This window comes from Sus scrofa, chromosome 6 (assembly GCF_000003025.6).
Source record: "Sus scrofa isolate TJ Tabasco breed Duroc chromosome 6, Sscrofa11.1, whole genome shotgun sequence".
Lineage (NCBI taxonomy): Eukaryota > Metazoa > Chordata > Mammalia > Artiodactyla > Suidae > Sus > Sus scrofa.
Genome location: NC_010448.4, coordinates 45372537 through 45394326, shown reverse-complemented (window position 1 = coordinate 45394326; position 21790 = coordinate 45372537). Strand labels below are relative to the sequence as shown.

The 21790-nt window shown below is 54.9% G+C and overlaps 4 protein-coding genes across 8 annotated transcripts in view; 3 read left to right on the top strand and 1 right to left on the bottom strand.

The window, feature by feature from the left end:
- Nucleotides 1-3671, top strand: part of CLIP3 (CAP-Gly domain containing linker protein 3) — a 28211-nt gene extending 24540 nt beyond the window's left edge. For both annotated transcript variants that reach the window (XM_021097159.1, XM_021097158.1), the window contains 5 exons: nucleotides 319-462; nucleotides 530-653; nucleotides 850-914; nucleotides 1524-1596; nucleotides 2134-3671. In XM_021097159.1, coding sequence (XP_020952818.1) covers nucleotides 319-462; nucleotides 530-653; nucleotides 850-914; nucleotides 1524-1596; nucleotides 2134-2188 — 461 coding nt within the window. In that variant the 3' untranslated portion in view covers nucleotides 2189-3671. The remainder of the gene's footprint in view (nucleotides 1-318; nucleotides 463-529; nucleotides 654-849; nucleotides 915-1523; nucleotides 1597-2133) is intronic.
- On the top strand, nucleotides 4080-9372 carry ALKBH6 (alkB homolog 6). 2 transcript variants are annotated; one of them, XM_003127080.6, is made up of 7 exons: nucleotides 4080-4163; nucleotides 4919-5001; nucleotides 5322-5390; nucleotides 6873-6933; nucleotides 7317-7468; nucleotides 7674-7790; nucleotides 8935-9372. In XM_003127080.6, the coding sequence occupies exons 2-7, from the start codon at nucleotides 4948-4950 to the stop codon at nucleotides 9196-9198; spliced, it is 717 nt and encodes a 238-aa protein (XP_003127128.3). In that variant the 5' UTR covers nucleotides 4080-4163; nucleotides 4919-4947; the 3' UTR covers nucleotides 9199-9372. The 2 variants fall into 2 exon arrangements, with proteins under 2 accessions (XP_003127128.3, XP_020952880.1); XM_021097221.1 differs by having other exon boundaries at nucleotides 7574-7790.
- Nucleotides 9458-16413, top strand: SYNE4 (spectrin repeat containing nuclear envelope family member 4). 3 transcript variants are annotated; one of them, XM_003127070.5, is made up of 8 exons: nucleotides 9458-9922; nucleotides 10254-10380; nucleotides 11108-11251; nucleotides 11475-11669; nucleotides 11741-11999; nucleotides 12712-12815; nucleotides 13759-13817; nucleotides 13902-16413. In XM_003127070.5, exons 1-8 carry the CDS (start codon nucleotides 9795-9797, stop codon nucleotides 14077-14079), a joined length of 1194 nt encoding a protein of 397 aa, XP_003127118.3. In that variant the 5' UTR covers nucleotides 9458-9794; the 3' UTR covers nucleotides 14080-16413. The 3 variants fall into 3 exon arrangements, with proteins under 3 accessions (XP_003127118.3, XP_020952856.1, XP_020952855.1); XM_021097197.1 differs by having other exon boundaries at nucleotides 11741-11989; nucleotides 12738-12815; nucleotides 13902-14121; XM_021097196.1 differs by lacking the exons at nucleotides 13759-13817; nucleotides 13902-16413 and having other exon boundaries at nucleotides 11741-12812.
- SDHAF1 (succinate dehydrogenase complex assembly factor 1) lies at nucleotides 17981-19613 on the bottom strand. The gene has a single exon (XM_013998366.2). It carries the CDS (start codon nucleotides 18982-18984, stop codon nucleotides 18634-18636), a length of 351 nt encoding a protein of 116 aa, XP_013853820.1. The 5' UTR covers nucleotides 18985-19613; the 3' UTR covers nucleotides 17981-18633.

Below are 21790 nucleotides of genomic sequence, written 5' to 3'. Positions count from 1 at the left end.
CTGTTTGGTCTTTTTCGGGCCACACCCATGGCATATGGAGGTTCCCAGGCGAGGGGTCGAATTGGAGCTGCAGCTGCCACCCTACACCATAGCCACGCCAGATTCAAGCCACTGCTTGCAGCAACGCAGGATCCTTAACCCACTGAGTGAGGCCAGGGGTTGAACCCGCATCCTCGTGGATACTAGTCAGGTTCTTAGCCCTCTGAGCCACAATGGGAACTCCTGAGCCAGAGCAGTTTCTCCCTATGGCTTTCTGAGTGACACTGGGTCCTTAGGGCTGGCATCTGGAGGCCTCACCCTTGTCCCCTCCACTCCCAGGCAAGAAGAAGCCCACGTCATCCCCATCTGCAGGCAGCCTGCAGCAGCGCGAAGGAGCCAAGGCTGAGGTTGGAGACCAAGTCCTCGTCGCAGGCCAGAAGCAAGGGATTGTGCGCTTCTACGGGAAGACAGACTTTGCCCCAGGTGAGGACAGCTATCTGGGCTGGGAGGCAGGCAGGGCTGCCAGGCATCCTGACACCCTCTGTTGCAGGCTACTGGTATGGCATTGAGCTAGACCAGCCCACTGGCAAGCACGATGGCTCCATCTTCGGTGTCCGGTACTTCACCTGCCCCCCGAAGCATGGAGTCTTTGCACCAGCATCTCGAATTCAGAGGTGAGCCCAAACACTGATCCCTACCCAGAACCCTGATCCCCACCTCAGATCTCCTCCTCTTGGACCAGGAGGACAGTGTGGATGCCCACCCCCACACCCCAGCTCTTTCTCGTAGGCCCCCTGGGGCTCAGCTCCTGGTCAGCCCCTGCCTGGCCTCTTGTGGCTCTGACTCCTCCCACTCCCTGTGTCTCCCCAGGATTGGTGGATCCACTGACCCCCCTGGGGACAATGTTGGAGCCAAAAAAGTACATCAAGTGACAAGTGAGTTGGGGCTGGGTGTGGGAAGGAGTGTGCGTTTGGGAATCGGAGATGACGGAATCACCAGTGTATAATCCGGGGAAATGAGGTCCTGGAAAATGATGAGACAGGATATCAAGAGAGCTGGATTCTCTGGGGTTGGGGATGTTAATGAAAAGACTCTGAGCAGGCACTGGGGACATGGGTCAGTTTTGGAGGACACAGGGTTTTTTTTTTTTTGTTTTTTTTTTTTTGTCTTTTTAGGGCCACACCCACAGCATATGGAGGTTCCCAAGCCAGCAGTCGAATCAGCGCTGCAGCTGCTGGCCTACACCAAGCCCAGCAACGCAGGATCCGAGCCACATCTGCGACCTACACCACAGCTCATGGTGATGCCGGATCCTTAACCCACTGAGTGAGACCAGGGATCGAACCTGCGTCCTCATGGATGCTAGTCAGATTTGTTTCTGCTGAGCCATGACGGGAACTCCAGGACATAGAGAGTATTAGATGGCTATTGGGAATATAGGATCTTGGAGATGGATGAATATCAATGACAGGGAGTCTAGGTGTGTATTAAGGACAAAAGCGGGTTTGTCATCCCCTCATATGAGACCTTGCCCTTCCCTTCAGTGACGCAGCCCAAACGCAACTTCACAACAGTACGGACCCCAAAGGACATCGCATCAGAGAACTCTATCTCCAGGTGCGTAGCATCCTGGGGCCCCAGTCCTATGGGATATTCAGGGAGAGGCATCCACCAGGCCATTGGACACAGGGGTCTGGAGTTCTGGTTGGGACTAGAGATAGAGGTTAGGAAAACTTATGACTAGTTAGCTTACCCAGAAATAGTCTGGGTTTTTTTTGGGGGGGTGGGGGTTGCGGGTTTGGCCACACCTGTAGCATGTGGAAGTTCCTGGGCCAGGGATTGAACCTGCACCACAGCAGTGACCCTAGCTGCTGCAGTGACAATGCCGGATCCTTCACCTTCTGCACCACAGAGGTACTCCCAGAAAAGGTCCTGGGGAGACCCCACACTGCATTCTGGTAACTTCAACTTTGAAGGGGCAGGTGAAGGAGACAGAACACCCTTTGCCCCACAGGAACCCGAGAGTGCACACCTCAAGAGGTAGAGGCAGAATCCAGAAAGACCCAATCCCAGGCACTTGGGGAAGAGCTGGGTGGGGATGGATCCAGGTCCTTCTGCGCCCTGCACTGGGGGTGACACAGTTTTCCTCCCCAGGTTGCTCTTCTGCTGCTGGTTTCCCTGGATGCTGAGGGCGGAGATGCAGTCTTAGAGGCCCTGGACATCCGATGACGAGACACAGAGGCCCCTCTAGCGTCTCCTGACACACGGAGCCCCTGAGTTACCCTGAGATAGAGATTCCCAGTAACACATCCAGAATAGAGACCCCCGTTAGCCAGCCCTCGATCACTGAGGCCCCATTATTAACAGATGTCCCCCATTGATAACCCCCCAAATACAGACCCTGTGTTACCCAGAAAGAGATTCCCTGAGTGTAGCCCCTTCAGGCTAGTCCTCATCCCAACCTCTCAGAGCAGACCCCCAATAACAGATTTCCACATCACCCCAAATGACAGTGACTTTCTCTACATAATGCTCCACACCAGAACATTCCTGAGTCACTCGTCACTGGATCAGAACCCTTCCCTGCTAACAAAGACCCCTCCCATCAAGTCCCCTTGAAAGAAACACCTCCGGAGCAACAGAGTAACAGCCGTACATTTAATATCAGTACCCTCAAGATGTTGGGACCCCCCCGGTCACCCCAACAATCCTTACACTGCAATCAGAGACTCCCTCCATTAACAAAAACCCGCTCTTATCCCTCAAGAAGAGACCCACATTACCCAGCCCACTCTCACCCCCCAATTTACAGACACCAAAACAGTCCTGGAAGTGCTAATTACAGGACCCCCAAGTCTTCCTATCCTCTGCACCCTCAAGAAACCCCCAGTGCCTTGTATGAAGCCCACCCCATGCGGCCCACAGCACCTGTGCTGGCCAGGCTCCCAGAAAATTCTCTATTTTTAAAGTAATTATTTCCCCCTTTGGGGGACCCCAAAATTTGGAGGCCCCATTCTGGGACTCTGAGGATCCCAAACCCCAGAGTACATGTCCCAAACTCCCCTGTGCCCCCAAGTCCTACAACTCCTAGGAGACCCCAAAGCCCTAACTCACAGGACCCCCAAATCATGGATCCCGCAAATCCCCAGGGAATCCCAAATTTAAAAGTCCAATCCCAAGCTCCCAGGAAACCCCAATCACGGAGGTGCTTGCGCCTGGAATGGAGGAGACTGTAGTTCAGGATATGCATCCTGGGCTCCCAGGGCACCTCAGGCCCTATTCATAGGCACCAGGAGACCCCCAAAGAAATTCCCATTCCTGGAAACCAGAGGACTTTCAATGCCCTGAGTCTGGGGACCTCAGAACACCTAAATTCCAAGAGCCCCAGCCCCAAAGGAACCCCAAGTCCTCAAGAATGAAAGGTGCCAGGGCCTTGAGGGGATCCCAAATCCTGGAACCCCCATTTCAATCTACATTAAGGTCACAGGTCCATAACACCAAATATTTGTTACTGGCCCGGAAGGACCTCACAGCACTCTGGCCAGACCAACAGCCGGACGGAGACCCTGAAGGCCCAGGGGGTCCAGGGCAGACCCGGGGCCCTGAACACCAAGGACAGCTCACGACTGCCCCTTCACTGCATGTCCCCACCGCATGACCCCTAACCCCTTCAATAAAGACGTTTCTATGGCTCTCTGTGTCGGGTCGGTGTTTAGGTAATTAGGGCCCTGCCTCTGTCCACTTGCTACGGGAGGATGGCAGAGGAAGTCCATCCCTCAATCTTGCCGGGGTTGGCTTGGATATAGGATGCTCTAGCCTGTGGGAAATCCTTTAACTGGTCACCTTTCCCCTTGCGGCCGCCGCGCTTGCGCCTCGGGTCTGGGTTCTCTGCGCAGTGTGGACAGGCTCGGCTCTGGAGCTCTGATTGGTCCGTACCAGACGAAGACGGGTCTCTGAAGGGTCCCCAGTGGCTCAGAGACCAGGAAGCACAGCCTATCACCGAGCAAGGCTGAAGGGGCGGGGTAATGCTGTATGAGAGCGCCTATTGGGTGGAAGGCAGAGCACCAGAGCCTTTGAGAATTCCCATTGGTCTGAGGACTCCTGCGTTAGGCATGTGGGGCGGAAGTGGCAGGGAAGGGAATGGGGGTGTTGAATTTGGATTTTGGAAGGGACGCTGGTGGACGGTCAGTTTGCTGGGGTGGCCGAGGGTGGAGATGGGGATCCGAGAGGGCTGAGAATAGGGATCCGGGGAAGCTCAGACAGGAATCCGAGAAAGCTCAGAGTGTGGGGTTCTAGAAACAGAAACGGGACATCCAAGGGATTAGGGGAGGGAAGATGAGAGAGGAGACAGGCTCGGGGTCAGAGGTCCAAGGGTGCTTCAGTGAAGGGGCCCTCAGGAGCAGATCTGAGGGCAGTCTCCAGTGGGAGGATCGAAAGAGATTAAAAATGGCTGTGTCTGAGGAGGCTTAGGCTGGGGCACCGGGCTGCTCAGAATGGGCGGTCTGAAAGGGCTGGAATCTGAAAGGGCTGGTGGCGGGAGGAGGGTCCTTGAGACGGGCTCAGCGTTGCAGGTCTGAAGTTTTTAGGATAAGGTCTCAAATGCAAGTGTTTAAAGGGGCTCTGGGAGATATGGGTGGAGCTCTTGAGAAAGGCTCCCAGTGGAGTCAGAGGATGTTCTCTGAGAGGCTAAATATGTGTAGTTTGGTGGGCCCCTGGTGGATGGATTTGGGGAGAGTGTTCTGGGTGCTCACTGTGTCTGGGCAGGGAGCCTAGGGTTCCATTGGGTGCCTTTGAGATACTGAGGACTTAGGTTTTAGAAACCAGTTGTTTCACTAGAGGGCTAAGGTAAGGCCCTGGCCCCCGTGATGAGAACAGAAAGTTGTATCATAGCCTGAGGGTGGAGGCTTTGTGATTTCAGTGTGTTCTCCTCCCCCCACAGGACTGACTTCATACAAGGAGTTGGTGTCGATGGAGGATCAGGACGCCAGGGTCCCAGCCCTGGAACCATACAGGGTGGAGCAGGTTGTCAGGACTGGGGATGCAGAGGAGGGTGAAGGTTGGGTCTAGAGGGTGGGAGATAGAGTGGGGGTAGGCAGGCTGACTCCTGGGTTTGTGGGCTAGGACTGCCCCCTCCCTACAAATTCATTCTTACCCTAAGGACCCAGCCCCATCTTCACTCCTACCTCCCCATCCTCCAAATAGGCACTGGTCCCTCGACTTAAGGCCCTGGCCTGTCTAGGGAACATCCTGGAGCTTCGCTCCAGAGGAGGGGCTGCTCATGGATGCTAGCATCTCTGTGTGGGTTGAAGGGCCACACCTTCAGAGGGATCTCTTTATCCTAGGCGCCACCTGTAATCTACTATGTCCCTGACTTCATCTCCAAGGAAGAGGAGGAGTATTTGCTTCGACAGGTGACCCCAACACCCTTCTGGTCTGTTTTTCCCCTCTTCCCTCACCAAACCCCAGCTCCCTTGTGAGAGCCTAAAAGGCCACAGTGAAGATCCTGGCAGGAGGAAGAGTGCCACTTAGCACCCATCCCTCACCTCCCTCTTCCTTCTCAGCCCCTGAAAGAGCTTTTCCCAGGAGACTTAGGGGAAACCAAACTGATTCTTAGAAAGGAAGTTGTTGTTATGGAGCTTAGACTCCCTGTGCTGAGACAGCCCAATCCTTCCACCTTAGAGGAAAGGAAGTTATAAACCTAGGCTGAGATAGCCCAGTTCAGGCCCTTGAGATTTGGGGACTGAAGAATTTACAGTGTTGAGGTATCTGTGCTGAGATAGCCCAGGCCTCAGAGTGTTACAGAGGAAATGCTTCTCTGTGCTGACAGTTCAGTACAGACCCAGAATCTTGGGAACCAAGCACAGATCACCTGGGTTGAGATAGCCCAATCTGTATTCGGGGAAAGAAGAATTTACAAAGCTCAGTCTTTACACTGGGATGGCCCTTTGCAGCCTCTGAACCTCACAGAAGACAGATCTTCCTGTGCTCTCCCAACTAGTTTTGTCTAGTTTGAGTCCCAGGAATGAGCTAGCTACAGAACTCAGACTCTCACGCTGAGACAGCCCATTCCAGCCCTGTAACCATGGAGGGAATAAAGAGATTAGCAAGTAGAGAATAGATTTCTTAGACTTCTTGGAGACAGCCCATTCTCAATCCTTGGAACCCTTTTTTTTTTTTTTTTTTTTTTTGCTTTTAAGGGCTGCTCCTGCAGCATATGGAGTTTCCCAGGCTAGGGGTCTAATCTGAGCTACATCTGCCAGCCTATGCCTCAGCCACAGCAACGTGGGATCCGAGCCGCTGTCTGCTGCCTATACCAACAGGTCACAGCAACACCAGACCCTTAACCCACTGAGTGAGGTCAGGGATCGAACCCGCAACCACATGGATGCTAGTCGGATTCATTTTCGCTGTGTCATGATGGGAACTCCTAGACCCTTGGAATCTTGGCAGTGGAAAATTTTCCAAGTATTTTCTTTGCTATTACAAAGAGCCCAGCTTAGCATTCTTTCCCCCAGGTGATAGGAACTAGGAGATTCCAGAACTCAGACTGGATTCCACTGCTCAGCCCAGGCAACAGGAAATTGAGTGCAAACTGTTTGCCGGGATGAAGGAGCCCAAGCTGGCCCAGAGCTCTGAGTAGATTCAGACCCTGATTGTGCAGCCCTGCCTGGTTCCTTTCCTCAATCCTGGGCAACACAGGTGGGCTTCGAAGCTAGTGGCCTCCATAGGGCAAAGGGCAAACCACAAAATCCTGGGAACATTATCCCAGAGAATGATCCCACAGACACTGAGATGACCCATTTCCACCCCAGGTAAAAATCTCTGTGTTGGCCTGGGTGGGAGAGTTCGAGGGCGGTCCTGGAAAAAGGACTGACCCCCTTCCCACCTCCCAGGTCTTCAATGCCCCAAAGCCAAAGTGGACCCAGCTTTCCGGGAGGAAGTTACAGAACTGGGGTAAGTGTCCCTGGCTGTGGGCATGGGTGATTTAGGGATGTGGGCTGGGTTAGGCAGTTCAGGTTGGATAGTCTCAGGACATTGGTGGGGTGGTCAGGGGTAGGGGGTGGGGAGGTCCTGGTCCTGGAGAGTTATTGGTAGGGATGGGGTCCCTAAGGCTTCAAGGGGTCCCAAGGGCCAGGAGGATTCTGAGGGGTTAGGGATTTCCTGATGAGTTGGGGAGTATTTCCAGGGGTTTAGAGAAGTCAGGAAAACTCTGAAGGGTAGAGTGGTGATCTTCAAAGAGTTAGGGGTCCCGGAGGAGGTCAGAGTACTACCAACCAGTAGGATATCCATCATGGGGGGCTCCTTGGTTGGGTGCCCTCAGCCTCCCCCTCCCCCAGGTGGGCTCCCCCATCCCCGGGGGATGGTTCCTGAGCGGCTGCCACCGTGGCTCCAGCGCTATGTGGACAAAGTGTCTGACCTCAGCCTTTTTGGGGGTCTCCCAGCCAACCACGTCCTTGTGAACCAGTATCTGCCTGGGGAGGGCATCATGGTAACCACACTCTCACCCCGACCCCTAGACCTCAGATCCACCATGGGGCAGGGCATCATGTTGACCCACGTCCACTCTCATTAAGCAGCCACATACTCCAACCAGGCATTCGCCTCCCTGTCCCCAGCTGGGGAGCCCCCCTTTTGCCCCAGAGGGTGGGGGGTGTGGACTCCTGCCCTGTCCAGCCCTGGTGCCCACTCCCCAGCCCCACGAGGACGGGCCACTCTACTACCCGACCGTCAGCACCATCAGCTTGGGCTCCCACACCATGCTGGACCTCTACGAGCCTCGGCAGCCAGAGGATGATGACCCTACAGAGCAGGTGGGCCCCGAGACAACGCCCCAGCCACTGTGGGCGCTCCAACACCTCATATCCTCCAATCCCACCAGCCTGCCAGGTACCCCTGATAGCCTTCCAGACATCTTCATCTGTCCCCTCATGGAGGGCACCCCCATCCTCCCTGATGCCTGACCCCTCTGCTAGCAGGGTGCCCTAGAAACCATGATGTCCGCAGGCACACCATTACCCCCACCTGCTGAACAAATACCCTGACATCCAGCAGATCCCTACCTCACACATTCAGAGTGCTCCAATACCTCATGCAGGGCTCCCCACTTCTCCTGCAGACACTGAGCTCTTCAGATACCTCAATACCATCCACCCATGGGTGTCTCTGACATCCTCCTAGACACCATGACCCTCGATGGCCATTGCACAGGCACCCCAACACTGACTTCCTCCCTCTCACTCTGGTAATGTGATTTGCCATGCAGGACACCCTCAGATTCTTCTTGGCACCTCAGCCATGACTCACTGCTCAAGGACCCTCAGATAGCCTGCCTCCCCTCTGTGAAGGATGCCCGTGACAACAGTTTCCCTAACCTCTGTCTTTGATGCCTTTCTGTTCACTCCCCTGGACACCCTGACCCCAGCTGCTCCTTAGGGCTCTCCTTTTTAATCCGACATGCTCTGGGATACACTGACACCCCCTCCTACTTTGCCGGGGTCCTCAAGCATCCAGAGAGCTGCACACGGGCCCAGAGCACTCCTGCTTATCTCTTCCTCACTTCCTGGAGGCCAAGTCCTCCACCCAGTTCCACCCGAGTTTCCTGGGACCGCTGAACCCCCAGCCTCAGCCCCAGCCCCTTGCAGATCCCAGCTGCGGTTCTCACAACCTGCAGACTCTTAGACGCCCCCATCTGCAGCCTAGGACCTGCCCCCTCCCGGAGGACTGCTGACACCCGCACCCACACACACCCTCTCCACTTCACTGCAAGCCTGGCTTTGGCCCCCGCCGGACTTGCACTCCAAAGTCCCGATCCCTGGGAGCACACCTGCCCCGCAGGCTTTGTTGTACCTGGGACTCGCTGACCCTTGCCCCCTGAACTGCCGCCCTCACGCTCACCCCCACCCCCACCCCACCCCCGACTTCTGGGGACCCTCTAACCTTCAACCCGCCCCGCAGCCCCGGCCCCCGCCCCGGCCGGCCACCTCGCTGCTGCTTGAACCCCGCAGCCTGCTGGTGCTCCGTGGCACCGCCTACACGCGCTTCCTCCATGGCATAGCAGCCGCCCGCATAGACGCTCTGGACGCAGTCTCCCTGCCGCCCAACGCAGCCGCCTGCCCCTCGGCGCAGCCCGGAGCGCGCCTGGTCCGCGGCACCCGCATCTCGCTGACCATCCGCCGCGTGCCCCGCGTGCTGCGCGCTAGCCTCCTGCTCAGCAAGTGACTCCAGGCCCTCGGACCCGCTCAGATTCCTGAGCTCTCGCCTGCTCTGGACAACTACCGCCCTGTGACCTTGGAACCCTGGGGCAGAGGCGGCTCCCGCGGGTTATTTTCCTTGTAACTGTGTGGGAACCACAGGAAAAGGCCCCATTCCAAATAAACAACTACAAAATCTTCACTTTGGCTTTGGATATTTGGGGGCGGGGAGCCCGGTGATGGGATTCCTAAGGGGCGCCGCATCTGGGACCTCGGAAGGCGCGGGCCCTGGATGGGTCATAGAGTGGAGAAGAATCCAGGGCTCTTGGGAGGGCGGGGTTATATCTGGATACCCCTTCCGGGCGTGGGGTGAGCTTGGGAGGTTCAGCTACTGGTCCACTAGGGAGGAAGGAGTTAAGTGGTGCTGCTGTCACCTGAGCTGGGCATCAAATTACCTGGGTCCAGTGTTCCACCTGGAAGGAGGTGGCGCTCAGCCTGCTGCCCCTGGGCTTCTGGCTGTCTCTGCCTGGCTGAGTCCTGCTGAGGAGGTCTAAGTGGATACCCCCCCGCTAGAAAAAGGGCTCCTACCGGGGATCCTGACTTTCTGTCCCTAGGCTCCCAAATATGGCCCTGCCCCCACCCCTGGACCCTAGACCCACCTCAGAGCCCTTCAGCCACCCCCCTGGAGCCCCTAGAGAACTGGATGCTGCTGGATACGCCATCTGCCCGGCGTCTGGAAAGGAGAGAATAAGGTAGGGGCTGGGGCATTTGAAACCAAGGTCCCAAAAGGGTGGGGCAGTGAAAGGGGGCCCTTTGAGGGTAGGAGAGGTTTTTTTTCCTTCTTTTTGGCTGCACCCGTGGAAGTTCCTGGTCCAGGGATCGAACATGCGCCACAGCAGTGGCCCAAGCTGTTGTGGTGACAATGCCGGATCCCTAACCTGCTGCACCACAGGAGAACTCCGAGGGTAGGAGGTGTTGTGGCTATGATCACCTGGGGCCCTGGGAGAGGTAGCTGAGGACAGGGGTAGGGTAGGGTGGATAATGGAGACTTAGGCTCACCTGTCAATGTCCCCTACCTCTCAGGTCGGAACAGGCCCAGAAGCTGGGGCAGGACACTTTGGACCCTCCCGAGCCCTTCCAGGGTGGCCTGAGGGGCACTGAGCCAACGCCCACTTCTCATGAGGACTCAGCTGGGGCCAAATGCCGTGAGGTGAGCTGAGGTGTCCTGGGCCCCTGTGCGCCTCTACCTCCTGTCTGTCTCCCAGAATCTGGCCCCCACACCGGAGATAGGTGATGATTCTGGAAAAGTGCTGGGCATCTGTGTGGGGAGGGGTGCTCTAGACATGATCCTTTAAACCGATTGTTATAAAAGTATTTTGATATTTTACCAAAAAAGTACTTTGATATTTTATCATTGGCCTTGGTGTAGCCCCATTCCTGTGGGGTATCCAGTTCCATCACCCACCCCCTCTGGACTCCCATGCCCCACATGTATAAGTTTCTAGGAGCCTTGAAAACCTGGATTTTTTTTTTCTTTTTATGGCCCCACATATGTCATATGGGGCCAGGGGTTGAATCAGAGCTGTAGCAGCCGGCCTATGCCACAGCCACAGCAACACCAGATCTGAGCCACATTTGCAGCTTGTGGCAATGCCAGATCCTTAACCCACTGCGCCAGGCCAGGGATCAAACACCATGTCAGGTCCCTAACCCGCTGAACCACAATAGGAACATCTGAAAACCTGGAGAATTTGTACATGAGGTTCTCCCACTGGGAAGTTTCTTTAGGTGGGAGGAGCCCTGGTGCACACCCAGAGGTGGGCTCTGCTGCAGAGAAGCATCCCGAAGGCAGGGGCCTGCAGAAGGGTGCAGTGGGAGTGTGGGGGTAAGGTCTTGGTTGGCTCACTGGCCCTGACTCAGCCCCCTGTGTTCCCCAGCGCCCCATCTCTGGCTGGGAGGTGTTGGAGGCTGAGCAGGACAGCCTGCATCTTTGCCTTCTGGGGCTGGGCCTCCTGCTGCAGGACCTGGACCGAGGCCTGGCGCCGTGGGCATCAACCCGGAGAGGGATGGTCCAGCTGCAGGTGGGCAGTGGGAGGCCAAGGTGTGGGAGGGTGGGCGGGGCCTCAGGAGTGGGTACCAGCTTCCTGGGGTGGGAAATGGGTTTATTCCATGTTCCAGGTATCTAGATGGGAAAGGAGGCCGTTCTAACTCCAGGTCCCAAGTCTCTGGTGTCCCGGTGTGTGTGTATGGAGGCAGGCGCTGGGGTAGGGTGGGATGGTGGTGATTTCCACCCATGTGTCCCAGACCCTCCAGGCAGACCTACGTGGGACAGCTGAGCATCTGGATGCACTGCTGGTGTTCGGTGAGGGGCTGGTGCAGCGGAGTGAGCCTCAGGCCCAGGCCTCCCTGGAGCAGGTCCTGAGGGCCTTCAGAGCCCACCGAGACAGCATCTTCCGGCAGCTGTGGCGGCTGCAAGCCCAGCTGGTCAGCTACAGCCTGGTATGGCCCACCCTGGCAGCCCCTGGCACAGGTGCCAATCCCAACCCTCATGACCTCTGTCCTCTGACCAGGTATATGAGGAGGCCAGCACACTGGAGCAGGACTTGGAGGTTGAGGGGGACTCAGACGGGCCAGGACCTGGTGGGGTCTGGGGGCCCTGGGCACCCAGTAGCCTCCCCACTCCCGCAGAGTTGGAGTGGGACCCAGCGGGGGACGTTGGGGGCCTCGGGCCTTTGGGACGAAGGACGGCCTGGACACCAGGGGCTCCCTGTGAGCTGTGTGGCCACAAGGGCCCCCAGGGCAGGGGACAGTGGCTTGAGGTGAGAGCAGGTGGGGTCTGTGTGTCTTCCAATGGGGTCCTTCTCTTTCAAGGAGGTTTCTGTGGCTTCCAATGGGGTCCTTCTCTTTCAAGGAGGTTTCTGTGGCTGTCTCTCCCTCTGCCTCTCTTGGCCTCTGGCTCTTCCTCTGTCTCGTCTTGGTTTCCCTCTGTTGTATCTGCATTTCCTCACTTCCTCCCACTCTCCCCCATTCACCCCACCACAGCCACACTAGCCTCCTGGCTCTTCAAATATTCCAAATACTCACCCATCTCAAAGCCCCCAGATGCATGCCCTTCATTCCAGCCTCTCCTAAATGCCGCCTCTTTGGAGAGGCCTGCCCTGGCCTCCAAACGTCTTCCCTCCTTACCTTCCTACTTTATGTCCTAATAGCACTTATCACCACTTGTCATTATACATTTGTTTAATAACTTATGGGGTCTCTCTCTCCTGCTGGAATATAAACTCCATGGACACCAGAACTTGGCTTGTTTCCATGCCCACCGTGTCCCCAGCTCCTAGAGCAGTGCTGGCCATGTAACAGACCCTCATTAAATATTTGTGGAATGGATGAATAAATAATGTCTCTCTTCCTTTCTTTGGCTCTGTTCCTCTCTTGATCTCAGAGATCTCTTTCCCAGGAAGAGAGAGAGTCTTCATCTCTATGACACCCCGGATCTGGGCCATTCCCCAACTTTGTGTCTCTTTGTCAATGATTCTCCAAGGACCACACCCCTCTCTCCCCCGACAGGACATGCTCAGGTCAGGCCTCAGCCACCGGAAACACTTCGCAGGTCACCGAAGACGCTCCTTGCTCCAGAAGTCTCGGGTAAGCTTGTCCTCAGCCAGATGCACTGTTTAGGATTCTTTTTTTTTTTTTTTTTTTTTTTTTTTTGCTTTTTAGGGCCATACCCGTGGCATATGGAAATTCTCAGGCTAGAGGTTGAATCAGAGCTGCAGCTGCCAGCCTATCCCACGGCCAGAGCCACGCCACATCTGCAACCTATACCATGGCTCACAGCAACACCGGATCTCCAACCCACTGAGTGAGCCCGGAGATCAAACCCGAATCCTCATGGATACTAGTTGGATTCGTTTCTACTGCACCACAATGGGAACTCCCCACTTAGGAATCTTGTTGACCAGTGACAGCAACCCAAACCAAGTTGAATTACACTAGAAAAGGGGATGCTATTTTTTTCATGGAACTGAAAAGTCCAGGTGCTGTGGAATTCAAGACCTCAGATGCTGTCAGGGCTCAGTCCCTCCCTCTCTCGGGCTCTACTTCTCCAAGGTAGATTCCTTCTCAACCCCAGCACTCACTTCCCATGGGCTTACCCACCCCTGGAGGAGAGACTGCCACTGACCTACTGGCAACCTACCCGCAGCAAAATCCGAGGGCTGACTTGTGCTTCCCCAACTTGGGTTACGGTACCCCCTGAACCAGCCACCGAGGCCAAGCTAATGGAGGGCTCTGATTGGCCAGATCTGGGTCACATGCCTCATCAGGGACGTAGAGTTGTGAGGTCTGGAGAGTGTGCAGGTATGACACCCCACACCTCAAGCTGAGCCACTGTGACTGGAAAAAGGGGGATTGGATGAGGGCAGGAACAGACAGACATCCACTGCACTTGGAGATATGGGGTTTTGGGGTTGGGGGGCAGCTAGGAAAGGAGAAATAAGCCCACCTCTGTTGGTCAATAGTAGTAAGGGGAAGACCACATTAAATGGCACTTTTACCCATTCTGCTGCTGGATGCTATCTGCCCTTAGGACAAGATGAGACAAGCATCTCCCGATCTTCAGGATATGCTGTTGGAAGTAGACCCTGGGTGAGATGCCTGGGAGATGGGCTCGGGGGCAGGGCTCATGGTGGCACCCCGCCCCTACATTTAACACTGCATTTCCCTCCACAGAGCCTCTGCTCCTACCTCCAGGCGGCCCCTGACCTTCCTCCTTCTCCTCCTCCTCCTTCTCCTGGTGGGTGCCACCTTGCTCCTGCCCACATCAGAGGGCTCCTGCTGCTCTCCTGCACGACTGGCCAGGACACCTTACTTGGTGCTCAGCTATGTCAATGGGCCTCCCCCAATCTGAGTATACGCCCTAGACATGCAATAAATGGTCACTGCCAAAGGATGTGTCTTAGTCTGTGTGGGCTGCTGTAACAAAATAACATAGACCGGGTGGCGTATAAACAATAGGAACTGATCTCTCACCGTTCTGGAGGCTGAAAAGTCCAAGATCAAGGTGTCAGGAGATTCAGTGTCTGATAAGGACCTACTTCCTGGTTCATGACGTCTGTCTTCTCACTGTCCTCACGTGGAAGGAGAAGCAGGGAAATGACGTCTTTTTATAAGGGCACTGATCCTGTTCATGAGGGCTCCCCCCCCATGACTTAATCACCCCCAAAGGCCCCAACCTCCTAATACTATCACTTTGGAGGTTAGGATTTCAATGTGTGAATTTTGAGGAGACACAGACATTCTGTCAAAAGGAGGATGTGTAGGCTCTTGGGTGCTGGAGTACCAAGAATCGTGGAGCCCTGGTACATCTGGACAGCCCCCTCCACAGATCCCTTTGCCTTGAGCACAGGACTCGGGACTGAATCAGCTCATCTTGGCTTGGGTTCCCTCAGACCCTGAGACAAAGATTTAAGCACAGGTAGTTTATTAGGGAGGTGATCCTGGGCAGGTTGATAGGGCAATGGGAAGTGAGCCCAGGAAGGGAGTTTAACGAGCTGGTCGCTGCTCTGGGCACCTGGGGTGCCACCCGCAGTCTCCCCAGAGATTGTGGAACCATGCAAAGTTGTTCCCCCCAAGATGAAGAAGTTGTGGCATATATGTACCAGTTCCCATCTCTCATTGGTTAAGGACTCTTCCTGGAGATGTTAACCCCCCTAGCACTTCCAGCCTCTCCTGTAAAAGACCCTCAGGTGCTTGCCACAGGAAGTTGGGGGGTTGCCGATGCACAGGAGGGGCGCAGGTGATGGGGGCAGATTGCCAACGGCACCTGCTATAGCCCCTGACCTGCATTCATCCAAGTGCTCTGTTCATTCTACCCAGTGGGGTCCCAGGCTGGGCCATCACTGGCCCAGGACTGTGAAAGCCCTTCTCCTGGGCCTTGACAACACCAAGCTGAACTGCCAGGGCTCAGTCCTGGAACCTGGTCCCCAGCTTCAGGTGTCTAAGCTCGTCTTCTCCCCGGAGCTTAAGCTAACAGGACAAGAGGTGGAGCAGATCAGACTCAGAACAGAGGCAGGAGCCCTGGGCAGGGCTCCTGGATGTGCACTTAAGACAGATCCCTTCTTTGTCACAACCACGCAATGTGTCCCCACTTAACAGAACAGGAAACTGAGGCTCTAGAGGAGAAGCCACCAACCTGAAGCCACACGGGGGGCAAGTGTCTGAAGCCCACTGTCCAACCGATTTAAAAACAAACAGGATTTTCCTGAGTAATTGGAAAGTTCAGGACAGCTGGATCCAGGGGCTCAGGTCTTTCCTATTTTGGCCTCCTTATCCCAGGGGTGGCCAAGTGCCCCTCAAAACCGCCTACATCTCACCAATGTGGCAATAGGAGAGTACTCTTCCCTTAATGTTCCAACCAAAATCCCAAAGCTACCTCCACTGGCTAGTGTCTCATGCCTCACTGAGGGCTGCAGCCAGCCTTGCTTGCTGAAAATGGGATGGCTGGAGGAGTGGTTCTCCAAAAAGAAAATCAGGGCGCTGTTACCAGATGGGGAATGGACACTGGAGGGTGGGTGGGAAGCAGAGGATTCTGGGAATAACTCCGGGTTCAGGAAGCAGTCAGGATGCACACCTGGGTCTGTCCTGTTTCAAATGCCAGGCCAGGTGTCTGTCCCCAACTGAGGAGGAGGCATGGTCACCCTGGGGTCACCAGCATATAAGATGGGCAGAGTTTTAGCCATATTGACCCAACCTACCAGGTAATGGAGCACATCCATGCCACTTGTTCATTCATTCATTTAATGCTGTTTGCTGTGAACCAGATCCTGGTCAAAGAGTAGGGCTGTGACCGTGAACAAGGCAGGCTGAAACACTGGTCTCTGTGGAGCTGACATCCTAGTGGGGCAAAGCAACAGGAAGTAAAAGAAGCAGGTAAAATATGTAATAGGGCCAAGGATGGTCAGTGCCAAGGAGAAAACTACAGTGAGCAAAGGCAAAGCAGAAGGGGGCACAATTAGGGTGGTTGAGGAAGGAACTAAGGTGACAATTACATCATTATGCTATAATTATCTCATTGCCAAACTGCAGTGAGGATGCAAGCCACGGGACTCCTACAGGGGTGCTGACCAGTAAAAATATGAGCCACAAATTTATCTTTACCTTTCCTAGCTATCCCAGGAAAACCACAGAAACAGGTGAAATTAATTTTATTAGTTTAACTTATACTCTAACCCAATATATCCACCACTGTAGCAGTGAAAGTGCCAAGTCCTAACCACTAGACCACCAGGGAACTCCCTCAAGGCTAGTCTTTTTTTTTTTTTTTTTCTTTTTCTTTTTAAGGCTGCATCTGTGGCATATGGAAGTTTCCAGGCTAGGGGTCAAAACAGAGCTGCAGCTGCCAGCCTATGACAATGCTGGATCCTAAAGCCACTGAGCGAGGCCAGGAATTGAACCTGCATCCTCATGGATACCTAGCTGGGTTTGTAACCCACTAAGCCACAATGGGAACTCCTCAAGGTTACTCTTATATAACCAGAGTACAGTTACCAAAATCGGGAAATTTAATAACTAAATTCAATTATTTTAGTCTTTTTGCTATTTCTTTGGGCTGCTCCCGAGGCACATGGAGGTTCCCAGGCTAGGGGTCGAATCGGAGCTGGAGCCCCTGGCCTACGCCAGAGCCACAGCAACACAGGATCTGAGCTGCGTCTGCAACCTACACCACAGCTCACAGCAACGCCGGATCGTTAACCCACTGGGCAAGACCAGGGACCGAACCCGCAACCTCATGGTTCCTAGTCGGATTCGTTAACCACTGAGCCACGACCGGAACTCCCACTAAATTCAATTATTAACCCACAATCTGTATTCCAAATTATTCTCAGTCCCTTAAGTCCTTTATAGCAATTTTCTCAGATCAGGAGATTAACAGAAGAGGGTCAAGGGGTTGAGATGCACTCACTCTGTGCCTAAGAAGAGTGTTAACACATGGCAACACAGACACACTACCAACCGGGAGCTTTATCAGCAGCATACTCCAAGCCAAGGACATGAGTGAAGCGGCTTATTTTATTTTTGCCTTTTTGCTATTTCTTGGGCTGCTCCTGCGGCATAAGGAGATTCCCAGGCTAGGGGTCGAATCAGAGCTGTAGCTTCCAGCCTATGCCAGAGCCACAGCAACGCGGGATCCGAGCCGCGTCTGCGACCTACACCACAGCTCAAGGCAACGCTGGATCGTTAACCCACTGAGCAAGGAAGGCCAGGGATCGAACCTGCAACCTCCTGGTTCCTAGTCGGATTCGTTAACCACTGAGACATGACGGGAACTCCCACTTTCCATTTATTTAACCGACCTGAGTGCAAATACCGCTGAGGGCTGCAAAATGAAGTACCCCAGAGAATGTGGGGACATGCGAGGAGCTGTGCCTGTGGCTTGTGGTCTATCTCTCCTTCCCCACCCCTGGGCCTTGCTAGCAAAACCCCAGCTTGTAGCTGAGACTGGATTCCTCAGCCAGGTTTAAGGGCCCCACTACTGCCTCAGGGATTACCAGCCTCGTCTCCTCTGCTCCATCATCTCCTCTCCCACCTCACTGCTTTCCATGAAGAAGTCAAGTGGGGCTTCTCTGTGGTCAAACCAGGGTGGGTCTGCTCCATGGATCTGCCCAGGGGTGAGAACTATGCTACTCCAACCAATCTACCACTCCAGAGAGCTTAGAGAAGAAACAGCTCCCCACACACATCCTCTCCCCATAGGTCAGGGCTTGGTGTGTGTAGGGGGGACCTCTTCAAAAACCCAAACACATCAAATCTTTAAGATCATCAACAGGGAAGTAAGCACATCCCCCATTTTATTCCCTTTGTCCAGTGGCCCTGAGCAAGGAAAGGAGCAAGAGTTGGGGGTCCCCTCAGAACCATGACGTAGAGGTCTCGACGGGGGTCTTTAGTTGATTAACTGGGGTGAAAGACCCCTAGCCCCTTCCTCACTGGTCCCAGTCTGTAACAACGGGGGAAAGATTTTTCTTAAGGAGGATTCCAGGCTTTTCACCGTCCACCAGGACATCTTCCCAAACTCCTCAGCAAAAAGTCTGCTCTTCTAAGAGTTAAATCCAGGAGAGTCTCCTTGAGGAACCAGGAGTGATACGTTCTCAGGCGTCAAGAGAAGGCGTCTCGGTCTTTTTCCGTCCAACAGCGGGGAGTCCCGGCTCCCCAGGCCTTGGGATAAATAGCTCTCAGCCTGACAGTCCAGTCAGCGGGCGACCCAGGCCGCCCCGAGCCGTGAGCAGGCAAGGTCAGGCATCTCTCGCCATCTGACCCGTTGCCAGGAGGGCTCTGCAACTCCCCCAATTTGTCGATCCAGTCTCTCAAGCCCTTTCACTTTCCATCAAGCGTGTTTCCTGGGCCTCCCAGGCAGTCAGGCGGGCCCCCCAGTTCCCCTGAGCCATCGAGCGAGCCCTTTAGCCGGTCACCGTTCACTGGACGGGGTACCCGGTGCCCCCATGCTGTCCAGCGGTCTCTTCGGACCTTCACCAGGCGGGGTCCCTGGGGCCTCGGCGCCGCAGGACTCCTCGGTCGGGTCACGCGTACGCACGAAGGCGCCCATGGCCGTGGCGTGGCCTGAGCGCAGCAGCTGGAGCTGCCGCCGCCCGCGGCGGTAAAGGTACTCGATACGCAGTACGTCAGAGCGTGGCAGGCAGGCGTGCTGCCGGAACTCGGCCCGCACGCGCGCCTCGGCCCCTGGCTTCCCACGCCCGGCGCGCAGCAGTTCGCGGTACAGGCTCAGAACTTGCCTCTGGAGCCGGCTATGTCGGCTCATGGTAGCAGCTGGGTCCAGGGCGCACGCCGCGAAACCCCACCAAGCGGCGCCTCAGCGCACTCGGGAGACGCGGCAGAGCTCGGCAAAGAGCACTTCCGGCGCCCGCCTCCTGCTTTACGGCGCCGTCGCGCCCCATTGGCTGTCGCAGCTGTTAGGTCACAATGCTGTGAGTAAGGGGCGGAGCTGCTGACCCCAAGGGAGAATCATGTCCTTGAAGGGACGGTAGTTCTGAGGGCCCGGAGCAGGAGCGCAGTAGGCGCTCAGACTCTTAGGTTTGGGGTCAGAAGGGAGCAGGGGATCCTGACTTACTCTTGGGTCCTGCGAGAGGAGAGATCTGGAGGTCGGGACTCGTGTGTCCCCCCAGGGCGCGAAGGGGCACTGGGAGAGAGAAGACAGGCACAGGCATGGTTTAGTCCTCATTTATTAAAGCAATCTCGGGAAGTTCCGGGCGTTCCCACCCCCAAAGCGGGTGTACGTCGAGGACCCCAACCCTAGGAACGCGAGAGGCTCGGGGTCACGCGATGAAGTGTTGGGTCACAGCTGGCGGGACAAGCCTCCCGGTGCTGTGGGAAGACGAGCATAGGGAGATGATATAGGTTGCAAGCCTCCAAAGGTGGGGCTGGGAGTTGGGCTGCTAGCGCCCTCTGCCGATGCGAGTCGGTTCCCGGGGTAGGAGAGGGAGGGACCTCCCCAGCTATTATAGCCCGGAGTCCAGCCTGCCTGAAACCCGTCGAATAGGCTGCCCGAAATTCCGTTGTACGCCCCACAGGCTACTTGGAGGCGTCCTGGTAGCTCTGGGAGGCCTGCAAGGCCACGGCCCCCTAGGGCCCTACCAGCACCCTGAGCGTGGAGGACTACTGGACAATAACCAGAGCCCTATGCCCAGCGTGCGACCACCTCCTGCACACCAGCTACTCGAACTGCACAGCACGAGGCGTGGGTTCCGCCAGAAGGGAGGCGGGTCGGGGGCGGGAATGAGGGCCGGAGTCCAGGAGTAGCACAAGGGAAGATCTGAAACCCACTGTGAATCCCTCTGGTGTCACTATCAGAAATACATACCCAGGTCTTTGCTAAAGGAATAAGGCTGGGATTTGCTTTTAAAATCCTCCAGCACAAACAAAAAGAGTGGGAGGAGACGATGAAAGCAAGCATGGCAAAATATTTGTAACTGTAATGGCGTTTCATAACACTAGTCTCTCCTTTTGTGATGCTTGGAATTTTCCATAATAAACACTTTCTTAGGAGAGCTTTAGAGAAAAAAAAAAAAAAAGCCTCTGGAACCTATCACATCTCTCTCACCTGTGTCTTCATAATCTAATATCTGTTTACCGAGCACATATTCAAGGCCAGGCACTGTTCCAAGCGCTTTAATATTTCATTTATAAGATTATGTATGACAGTATTGTTAATAAAATATGCAATATGATGCAATTGATATTTTAATATGCTGTCACCTAATTTGTTTTATGTAATATGTTTATTTGAAAACAGTGAATATTTAAAATAGTTTATTAAACATTTCAATTTTTTTTTTTTTTTTTTGTCTTTTTAGGACTGCACCCGTGGCATATGGAGGTTCCCAGGCTAGGGGTCAAATCGGAGCTGTAGCCACCGGTCTACGCCACAGCAACACCAGATCCGAGCCACATCTGTGACCTATACCACAGCTCACAGCTACACCCAATACGTAACCCACTGAGTGAGGCCAGGGATCAAACCCACAACCTCATGCTTCCTACGCAGATTAGTTTCTGCTGCGCCACCATGAGAACTCTGAGGTGATGCTGTTTCTCATCACAGGATTTCAGGTTTGTTTTCCCCTTCCTTATGACTACTGTCCATTTTGCTTGCTCAGATCCCAATTCTCCTGCTGCTCTCCTGCTTCCAAGTTCCTTGAGGAGCCACGCTTCCTCCACCCTGGCATCTCTCCCTGCTGGATTTGTGCTTCAGGGAGGTAGGGGAGACTCTGTGCCCTCCCACCCAGGGCTAGAGACCTCTCTTACAGGGATGTAACATCCGTTGTGGCAGCAGCCACAGTGGTCCTGGGACACACAGGGTCACCCTCCCAGCCCTCATGGCATCAGGTGGAAAAGAGGGCAAGGCTGAGAGGCAGGACACAGCCCCCATGATTGGTCCATGCACAGATGCTATAGTGGTTTCGGGTAGGCAAGTCAGGGCTGCAGGTGGATGGCTCAGGACTCCGGTTTCCCTTTCCAAGCCCATGGCCTCCTGCCCCTCGTCAGGCTCGCTTTCCATTGATGTTTCCCAACCTCACCACCTTTGCAATTCCAGTTCCCTGTCCCTTGGATGTCCCTCCGACACACTCTCCCAGCCAATTCCATCTACGTCAGGTCTTCTCCAATCCCCATCAGGAGAGGGGTTCTTCATCAGCCCACAACCCACCCTGGATGCACCCCAGAGAACTCACAGCAAAGCTTGGGACCCCTCCAGGGAGCCTAGCCTCCTGGCAAGCTGCAGGATAGGCTGGGAGACAAAAGGGAGACCAAGGAACAAAAGACAGAAAGACCTTGTCAAGATGCTGTCCCTCCAGGTTTGGCTGCTTCTTTAAACCTCGTCCTAACTCTTCTCCCACCCTCTTCACCTGACCCCGTCCACCCAGGCCTGAACTCCCTTGGTCCTCCCGAGTCCGTCTCCTGCTGGCCCAAAATGTAAGCTTTTCCCAGCTTCACTGTATCTCTGAGGCAGGAGGTAGATGACCCCCTGGGCTGAGAACAGCTGGGACTTGTTAGGCTGAGTAAATTGGGCCTTGCTTGTCTTTGACACGTCAGGGAAAAGCTAATGGCAG